Genomic DNA, 10,750 nt, shown 5'->3' with positions numbered 1-10,750 from the left:
GATGACGTCACTTTTTGAAAACCAACAGCACCTATCTGTTTTAAATACCAATCGGAAATTGGTAAAAACCAAAACGCTTTGGTTATTCGCCTAAAATCGGTTATATTCTTTAATTCCTACAATTCATTTCAGCGACTGTTTTTTTAAGTCAGAATTTTTAAATGGTAGGGAAACAGAGTACGTCACACTTGTCAACCAAAAGAGGAACCGCGGTTCCCACCATATACCAATTCAACGCTGAAAATCGGCTATGATCGATCGTAACTAAAATGCCTTGGTGGGAACTTTGAAATATATAAATATAAAAATTTCCCTTCTACGGTCTCTCTGTAAATCAGGTTTTAGGTTCAAGGTGATTGCCGATATTAAGATAAATATGTTTCTCGCATTGCCTACACAAAGGATAATTAATTTAAAACGTTAACAGTGTTATTATTAACAGTCCATTGAAATAAACAATTAGCCATTCACGAGTTAATTATGTTACTAAGAGAAATTCCTGCCTGCCATGGAAAAATAAAACACATTTTCGAGAAGAAACAATTGAATTTATTGCTTTAGAACCCTAAAAATATAATTATGTACACACACATAAAAAAGAAATTAATAAATAAATATAAAAATCCGTACTGGTGAATATAATATCAACCCAAACAACGAGGACGAAGTTTACCTATATAAGCCGGCAAACAAAAATAACTACCTAAAGCTTAATAATAATTTAACATTATTTTTTAAATTATTGTTATTATTATGAATAAATTAAACTTTTTGATTGTCTTTTACCCAAACAAAACAAAGCTTTTTTATTTCGAATTAAATTTATTTCTATGCAGCTTTTTCACTTTAATACATCATCCTTCTTAAATAAATAAAGAACATAAATGCGAACAAATAAGGAGACACTAGACTACATACTACATAAATGATTTTTTTTTTATCATAAGACCGATGTTTGCAGTAATATTAGGAAAATATCTTATTGTAATAAAAAAAAATCGTATTTTTATGTACAATGTGTTTTAATTGACATTTTAACATCATTTGTTATAATAATAATAATCATCGTTATATAAATACTCTTATAGGAAAAGTCATAAAAAAAGTTTTATATAAACTATAAATAATAATATATTGTATATTCGTACACGCCTAAAATATATGCAAGAAGTAGGAAATGGTGTCGAAATTTGTTTTTTTTTATGGAGACTTCCTTAGCAGAAAGTCACATTTCATTTGTTTTGGGTTCCCAGGTTCAAGACTTTCAGCTTTTTAAATTACTTTCGAGGCAGTTCTATTAAAGCTCCTGCTCCCAGAAGGTTTTTTTTTTACATGCAGACCAAAAATCCATAAGGAAAAATGCATTACAGGATAATAACCGTAACTAAGGATGTGCGATACGATACGATTTTCTCGAGTACCGGTATTTTTTCTTCCGATACTCGATATTTTGTACCGGTACTTTAACGTACGATACGGTCCGATCCGTTTGAGTTTTATGCAGTACCTATCGTATCCCGTATCGAAGGATGCTATAAAATAAATGTAATTTAATCAAAAAGATACCACATAAATTAATATGAATGAAGCAGTGAAGCACGGATTTACTCCTTCTGTCTTTCTGTTTATCCGTAGTGTTGGCAGATGCAACCCATTTTCTGAACGCCTTTTTTTTTCAAAGGCTGATGCGATAATGGATGAATGCCGTAACAGACTTCTTGGAGATAGACTTTCAAGGCTATTATTTTTAAATTCGTTAGAATTAAGTTACTGGAATTTGTAATTATTTTTCAATTTCTAGAATAATTATTTTTGTCTTACGTTTTAATGTTTTCTGTTGTTCGGTTTTAATTTAAGTGACGACAAATGTCAAATTTTCACTTGTAGTTATTTCGAAATAAATGCTGTTAATAATTTAACATTTAAAAAAAATATATATATTTACAAGTAGTTAAGTTGTAGTTAAATCGTACCGGTACTTGGAATATCGGTACTGAACTTGTCGATATTGTAACCAACCGGTACTTTGCTCAGTATCGCACATCCCTAAACGTAACTCTCCCGTCCATCTCTTGTTTATTAAGATATTATTATTGATATATATGATGTTGATATGAAGGGCTGAGAAGCCAAGGCGTACAAGTCACATATTTTTCATAATGGAGTTAAATGCAGAAACTTACTCTTAAACGCTTTAAAATGTTCGTGGCCAAGGGAGATAAGTGGAACTCTATCATGTGCTAAAATCTAGTGGCGAAAAAAAAAACTACTGCTTAAAAGTGCTTTTTAGTTTAGAAGTCAAGGGATACATGTGCCGCGAGTCACTTGTACCCTGGCTTCTAAAAAATAGCTGATAATTTAGTTTACTAAAGCTGTTGTTTTCTTTTACGCATTGTTGTTGTGTTTAAATTGTTTACGTGTTGAGGCTATCAAACTTGATAAAAAATGTCAAAAGATAGTTCTTTTAGCCTTTTTAATGGTATGTTCTACTTTTTATCAAATCCAATATTATTATTTATTGTAATTTGAGTCATTTAGTGTGTTTAGGTGAGGTTTTAAGGTTGGGTTTCAATGTATGTTGTTAATAATATTATTTGAAAGCTCGTAACCATCTTATTCAATTGTCCTACTTTCAGACAATAGCGATGATGACGCTGATTATAACACAGACGCAGATAATTCTTCCAGTACTAGTTCAAGTAACCGTCCTGAAGAAGGTAAGAGTAGGCCTTAGTTAATTATTATTATTAATATTACTAATCAGCCGATTTCATTATAACGTTCTTTTTCTCTAATAGGCAACTTTTTATTGATAACAAACTTTAGAGTCATAATTATAGCATAAATATAAAAATAGGCTTAGTTTTGACATACACAGCATAATTAATTAATCTACATAAATAATTAAAATTTAATTTCAGATCAAATGGAAGAAACTTAAGCAGAAGAAGAACCACCTACAAAGCGGCAGAAGCATCTTGGTAAGAAAAAAACACGACGGACTGAGGAATGGAAAAGGCAGAAGTCTTCAAGACTACGAAACATGGGTAAAAAGTACACTGACCGTAAAGGTAAAGTACACAATGAAAGAAAAGTTCAGGCATACGACCATGAATGCCGCTATAAATGTTGCGAAAATATGAGCGAAGAAAAGCGCCACGAATTTTTTAATGAGTACTGAGGTCTGGCGAATTGGGAATTGCAATCATTATAATAGAAGATCCGCATAAGAAGAAAGAAAACACTGTACGTGAAAGTCCCATTCTTGTCAATATTTATTAGGCGGTCTAAGGGTCTGCCAGGAATTTAAAAAAAAAACATTAGATGTGTCAAATAAGCGTGTTACCAACATTATCGCTAAAAAGAAAGAATCTGGAACGGGAATACCAGCTCGAGACCGTAGAGGGCGAAAGGTTCCAACCAATAAAATTACCGTTGAGAAAACTGATTTGGTCAAACAACATATTGCTATGTTCCCTAGATATAGTAGTCACTATTCCAGACAGCAAGCTCCAAACCGAAAATATTTAAATGCTGACTTAAATCTGAAAAGATTGTATGACTGTTATAAAATCTTTTGTGCGCAACAAGGAAAGGAACCTGTTACTCTATCTTACTATAGGCATATATTTAATAGATACATGTTTTAATCTTAGTTTCCATCGAGCACATACTGACACTTATAATTGTGTAATAATTGTGACAAGTTTAAATTAGCTATTGAGCATGGAGATCTGGAAGCTAAATAAGCTGCAACGATCGCTAAAGAAGTCCACCTACGTAAGGCTGAAAGTGCTAAAAAAGAAGTAAAAGATGATCTTGCCCATAAAGCTATATGTTTTGACCCACGCCGGTATTAACATGTACAAAAGTGTATTATGCAAGGCAATTCTGCCGTGCTAAGACAAGAGGTCGTAAGTGACAAAATTTCGTATTTTAAGATTTTTGCATATTTGGGACCGATATGATTATTCTGATCAGTATACTAAGTCATAAAGTCGTATGTTAAGTAGAAATGCCCGAAACAGTATAACAATTTTGTCATATCTGCCAAATATTGAGAAAACACTAAATCAAAATGTCGTATTTAATGTATACAAAAACAAAATGTACTATGTGTCACTTAAGAGATATTAATTTAGCTTATTAAAAAGTAATTTGAAAAATTTAAAAACTGGACTCTGCACTCATTTCTTATCTATTTTATAAATTCTGAGCAAACATCTGTAAAGCAAATTAAATTAAAATATTTCAAGCAATCAGGGCACACCTTCATGAGTGCTGATGCCTTCCACCATCAGGTGGAGAAACCATTAAAACAAAAAGGAAAGGTTTTAGACTTTGAAGACTATAAGAATTGTGTACAATTGTCGAATAGTGGCCGAAATAGCTGCCTAGAAATGAACCTCCATGATTTTCTGAACGTAAGAGACTTTTCTTCCCGATTTAAACTAAAAAAAACTGAACCAAAACCCTACCTTTCTAATATTTATGAAGTAACTTTTGTCAGAGGGTGTAGGACATTATTGTATAAAACAAACTTCGAGAGTGCTTTAATTGAACTGGACTTCCTTACTGCCAAAGCACTAAAAGAAGGTGTTCCTGAGCCAGAAAGAAAAACTATTCCTAGAGGTATCATTAGCTAGAAAAAGTTAAAGAAAAGCTAGAAAACAAAATCTTATTCAGAAACTAACAGCAATGGGCATTTCAAAGGGCCGACTTCTGTTTTGGCAAAGTTTGCCTGAAAATCAGGAAGAAACCAATCTGGATGACTAAACTGTTTATTATTATAACGTTAATTTTAATGTTAAGGATTTATATATTTATTTTTGATTGACGTCATATTCTAATAAAGACGAACTAATAAATGTTTCTATTAGTTTATATTGTGTTATTTTCCCACTGAAAAATTACATTTTTCCTATTATCTTTAACCATGATAACAATAGCTGTAATTGCACATTATTGATCATTAATATTTTATAATAGTTTTTATTAGGTTTTACATTATCATTATTAAGACAGTATGTCGTAACTTCACATAATATCTACCTATAATTATATATCACTAAGATAATATGTCGTATCGCAACTGACAAAAAGAGGTCAATTTCAATTTAAAAAATCTGAATATTTACTTAATCAAAATGTCGTAACTTTCAAATTTTTAAATATCTCCACCAAGGTACCATATAAGATATCAATCGATTTATACCTCAAATCAGGGGAATTTTAATTTTCCATTGAGTTAAAAAAATTATGAATTTAACGTAATTCATTAAGGATTCAAATTGTCATTGAAAAAAGGCAAATATATTCGAATTTAAAATTTATTACTTACGACCTCTTGTCTTAGCACGGCAGAATTATGGGCGTATAATTTTAATGTACATGATATTGGGACCGATGATGTGTTTATGTTTCTTTGGCATGAGGGGCAAGCATCAAGAGGATGCGAAGAAATGGTATCGTGTTTAATCCAGTACATCAAATCATTGCCCTCTACAGTCACTCACCTCACTCCTTTCTGTGATAATTGTGGTGGGCAAAATAAAAGCCAACTTACGGTAAAATTTTGGTTGTATGTTGTAAACACAACGCAGATTGAAATTGTCGACCTAAAATTTTTGCTTACTGGTCATTCTTATAATCATTGTGACCGAGACTTTGGTAGTGGTTGTAAAGTGGAAAATACCAAGAGGTACACAAAAAGAGGTGTTTTCGTTCCTAATGACTGGGTGGATATTATAGCCACAACTAGCAAAAAGTTCTTAGTGAAGAAAATGTTGGATGAAGACTTCCTTACTTTGGATCCCATAAGCAAACATTTTGTGAAAGCTGTTAAGGGTATTAGAAACATGCAGTGGCTGCAGTTCAGAAAAGAAAGTCCTTACACTTTGTTTCACAAAAGTACATTTAATAAAGAAATGCCATTTTTAGAGTACAACATGCTTGCAAAAAATTTTGGAAGGAGTCCAAAAACCTTGCCTTCTCTTATCCCTAAACAAAATAAAAGCATCAAAGTACAAAGACCTTGTTGGCCTCCTACCATTTGTACCTCCCGTACATCACCAATTCTATAGATCATTAGACTATGAGGGAAATCGTTTGGTGCACACAAGACAGAACATCCAGAAACAGCAAGAAGCGGTTCAAGAGGGACATCACAATCCTGACGATGATGAAAATGAGGATCCAGAACATGAAGACAATGTTTATAGCAGTGACTCAGAATAGTTCTGCAAGTGGTATTTAAATGACATTTTTATACAAACTGTTAGTATTTTGTTAAGGCACCTTTCATTGGAAAAATACATTTTTCTAATTCATTTGTATCCTATGTTTTATTAAACTCCTAATTTCTATGAGAAGCCAAGGAGTACAAGTGATGACTTTTATCAAATATTGCCTAATAATCAATATGAAAAATACTAAAAAGCATATTATTTTTCTTTATTATGATAGTCTAAACCCTAGCAATTAAAACAAAACTGGTTTGAATTGCCATACTTTTGCCTGCATTTGATTATAACAATTTAACTTTAATTTAAGTTTTCTCAAAACTGACTTCAGTACACTTATACCCCATGGCTTCTCAGCCCTTCATATATGATGATAAGATGTTGATGATATTAAGATTCATTTAAGCTACTTCATCGAGTTTTATCTGTGGCGTTTTAAGCTAGAACAAACTTTTTTTTTTAGATCTCTGGTCCATAACACTCGTTTAATTGCACCGATTTACTTTGTTCTAGTCTTAAATTACTTCTAGGACTTTCCTCAACAAAACAGCACGACATTTCATTAAAATTCCTGTAATAATGACTTTTTATTCAAGTTTTGTAGAAGGATCTCCAAACTAGAAAAAAAAATAGTTTTGGGTTCAACTCGGTTTAATGGCTCAATTTGCTTAGTTTTTATGTCAAATTAATACTCCTTAATATATATTTTTAAAGTTTAATTCAAATCCTTGCCCAATCAAGAAAATTGCTTTAGGTTTTCTGGTCAATAATTCTGGTTCTAATCGTTCAATTTACTTCATTGTTTCAAAATAATGCTTCAACATTTCTAAGCATTAACGTTTCGTTAAGCTTACCTAAAGTTTCACTCAATTTCATCTAAAATTTCATTAAAATTTTCTAGTTTGGGCTGAACCTAAAAAAAAAACATTTTGGGTTCACTGGCTTATAACACTCGTTCTAATGCACCTATTTATTTTGTTTCCTGGTCAATAACTCAATAATGAGGTTCTAATGCTTCAATTTCCTTCTTTATTTCAAAATAATGCTTAAATACTTTTTTTTAATTTATTAAAAAGTTTTATTAAAACCTCTGTAATAATTAATTTTTTATTGAAGGTTTTCTAGATAGGGCACTTTGAAATTTTTTTTAGGTGATCTGGCTTACAACTCTCGTTCTAATGCACCCATTTATTTTGTTTTAGTCTTTAATTACTTCTAGGACTTAAAAACTGCTAAAAACAAACGGAAAAGCAATAAGTCCCTGTACTCTCCAACAGCCATTTCCTACTTTCTTACAATACATATAAATAAATCAGTCAGAAATACCCTTGAAACTAAAAAAAAAACACGTTTTAGTTAAATCATTAATGGAAAGAAACTAATTTCGAATCTTACACAAAACAAAAAACCGTCTTTCGATAATCTCCATTTAAACATTATAAAAAAAATATATAACAGTAAAAGAAATACACAGCTCCGAGATCATTTTTAATTTTTTTTTTCTTCACTTGGTATCTAAAGTTTGTCCCGCCATCAGCTAAAGCGGCTTATAGAATATAACTATATACAGTTTATGTATTTTATATGAGAGTCATGTACACCAATAACAAACAAATGAACGCAAGTCTTAACTGGGCAGTTATTTTAAAAGGGGTCCAAAAGAGGAATTTATTCGAGGGAATTTATCGTAAATATGACAGAGAGGGAAATCTCAACAGATTTAAACACTGACTTTCTGATAAGACGAAATTTCGACCTTTACAAGGACATCCTGGGGACTCGAATAGGAACGTACTGGTATTTAAATTATCCTTACTGTGTTTTTTTTTTAATACGAGTCCTGAAGATGCCTTTATAGGGTGGAAACTTCAATTAAACAAAACATCAATATTTTGTGTTTGGTCTAAATCTATAAAAGTGCAATTACAGGGTTTCTCACGGACACAATGCCCTCAACGATTTCTCAAAAAGTAGACTTGGCGCCTCTTTGAAAATTTGGCAGCGTCGATGATGGGGACGAGTCTTTTTTAAAAATATTTACAGTGATACGGCTATATATATAAAACTGCAAAGTAGCATTCCAAGGTTGAAAAAAACGTTTTGGGTTTCCCGATTTATAACTCTCACTCTAACGGTCCGATTTCTTTCGTTTTTAATTTAAAACGATCCTGGGATATTCCTTTAAGTCTACCTAAAGTTTCATTGAATTCCCTACAATAATAAAGTTTTTATTTAAGGTTCTCTAGGTGGTGACTTAATGAACATTTTTTCAAATTTTAGTTATCACTGCCAAATTTCCAAAACTGTCCAAGAACTACTAAATGTCAAGAAATCAATCGCCGCATTTTATCGTGTATTCGGCCTGTACACCCCAAGGACACGAAAACCATCGACTTCTTTTAAAATAACTGCACCCTACCGTACCGTCCATTCACACTACAACAACCGCCCAACCTCCTCCACCTTTTCGCTTATATAATATTATTGCAATAAAAAAATATATTTTACAAAAAAAAATAATAAGGAAAACAACAACAATATAACCTAAAAAAAAATAAAGAAAAAAAACGAAATTCCTAACAATAGTCCGACATGGTGTCGGACTCGTCCTCGAGGGCGTCATAAAAAACCTCCGCCCCCGGGAAAATGTACCTGCTGGGCGGCACCAGGTGAAAAGTGTCGGGCGGCAACCGTTCCGCCATACTTTGCATGTGTTTCGCTTTTTCTTGGTGGCGGCGTTGCCAGTAGGAGGGTCCGCCGCCCCCGCTGTCTCTTTCCGCGTCCGTTTTCCTTTGGAAGCTGCCCGCGCAGCTGCTCGTGTCCGTTTCCAAGTCGGCGAAGTTCGAGTTTTCGCCGATGCCGGAGTCGCGGGCCGAGTCGATGCTCATGTGACGCTCTTTGACGTTTTTACCTTGAATACGACGATTTTTATTGATATTTATGCGTACGATGTGGTTCGGGTAGGGTTAGGGTTTCATCTATTTTTAGTAGATGGAACAAGGATATAATAAATAAAGAATAAATTAGGTTCATATTGTTCAAATAATCTTCACACTGACTGGGGAGTACCTCAAAGTTCGGTGTTCGTGCTATTTCTTATATTTGTAAATTCATTGCCTACAGATTTACTGCATAGTAACGTTACTATGTACGTGGATGATATATTAGCCCTTGTTCGAAAACAAAGTACAAAAAATATACACATTACTGCCGAAAAAGCATTACACTAATAATTGGTTTACTTTAAATGAACTTTTTCTTAATACCAAGAAAACAATGCATATGGTCTTTTGTAATCATCGGGGTCAATTAATTCTTGATCTTGACATACTCTAGTGTTTTTTTTAAAAGATGTTATAGGTAAATAAATATTGCTACACAGCGAACGACAGCTCTATATTGGTAGGCCTTTGGTCGTAGATTGATAAATACTTACCACATTACCATAAATCAAAAATAAGTTAGGTGCCACTCAATTTAAATCACAATACCTTTTGGAGCCACTTGAATTGAGAAACATTAACTCACTATTTAACTGTTTTAAAAAATACTGAAAAGGTATTTTGAATAGAACAAGACTTTTGTATCAGGTTTCAATCAGGTTTATTATAAAAAATTCCCAATCAAATATGTATACAAAATATATGAAATAACTCTTCTAATTTAGAAATAAGAACCAAATTAAAATGCATTGAAACCCTTTTTATTATTTTTTATACCACATAATATCGGGTGTCTTTGGCCAAAGATTAAATAGATACTGTATTTTAATGTACACTATATATACAAGTGGAAAGGTAATCATGTCAAAATATTGAATAATGAGTAATCTGAATTGTTTTACATTAAATATTAAGATTTAGAAAATAATTGCATTTAAGAAGTTTAAGTAATATATAAAAAATGTATGGATCGGCAGAAAAGTTTTAAATAAATGATGTTAAGGTAATAATAGTTTTAAATAAATAATGGGTGAATATTGATTTTAAATATCCTCCAACTAGAACTAGGCGATTAACCAAGTGGTCACTTCGAAAGGTGTAGCTAAGTTTCAGGCAGGTACTTGAGCTAAACCAGGGTAGAGCTGTTAGCGATCACTGATCTAAGACAATATCCAGTCAACACGTTGAGGAAAAATCAGTTGAGGTTAAGTCAACATTCCAGTCTTAAAATGAGGGTTTTCACAAAAGAAAGTTTGAGAACACATTACACGTGACTATCGAATTTGACTTTACTATAACAGCATTCCAAAGATTTTAAAGAAATAATCACTCGGCGTTGTTAAATAATTAATGTTGATGATACTTCTTTAAGACATAATTAAATTAAAAAGAGCCCCAAAATTGAGCCAATTACAGAAAACACCCTAAAAGGTCTTCACAGATGTGCCTTTTACCTGGCCCCAAATTGAAAAGAAAGAAGCCGTTCCTGTTAAAAACGTCGTTCAACCGAGTGACATATGACAAGGCATCTATCTATAACGGATAGTGCCTAGAGTCCGTGATCAT

The 10,750-nt window shown here is 32.4% G+C and overlaps 1 protein-coding gene across 3 annotated transcripts in view; it reads right to left on the bottom strand.

The window, feature by feature from the left end:
* Positions 1–8,723: 8,723 nt before the first annotated feature.
* Positions 8,724–10,750, bottom strand: part of LOC126743100 (NAD-dependent protein deacetylase sirtuin-1) — a 57,073-nt gene continuing 55,046 nt past the window's right edge. For all 3 annotated transcript variants that reach the window (XM_050450079.1, XM_050450065.1, XM_050450071.1), the window contains one exon: positions 8,724–9,153. In XM_050450079.1, the coding sequence (XP_050306036.1) occupies positions 8,819–9,153 (335 nt within the window). In that variant the 3' untranslated portion in view covers positions 8,724–8,818. The remainder of the gene's footprint in view (positions 9,154–10,750) is intronic.

The sequence above is a fragment of the Anthonomus grandis genome, chromosome 1 (assembly GCF_022605725.1).
Source record: "Anthonomus grandis grandis chromosome 1, icAntGran1.3, whole genome shotgun sequence".
Lineage (NCBI taxonomy): Eukaryota > Metazoa > Arthropoda > Insecta > Coleoptera > Curculionidae > Anthonomus > Anthonomus grandis.
This window is presented reverse-complemented; position numbering and strand designations above follow the sequence as displayed.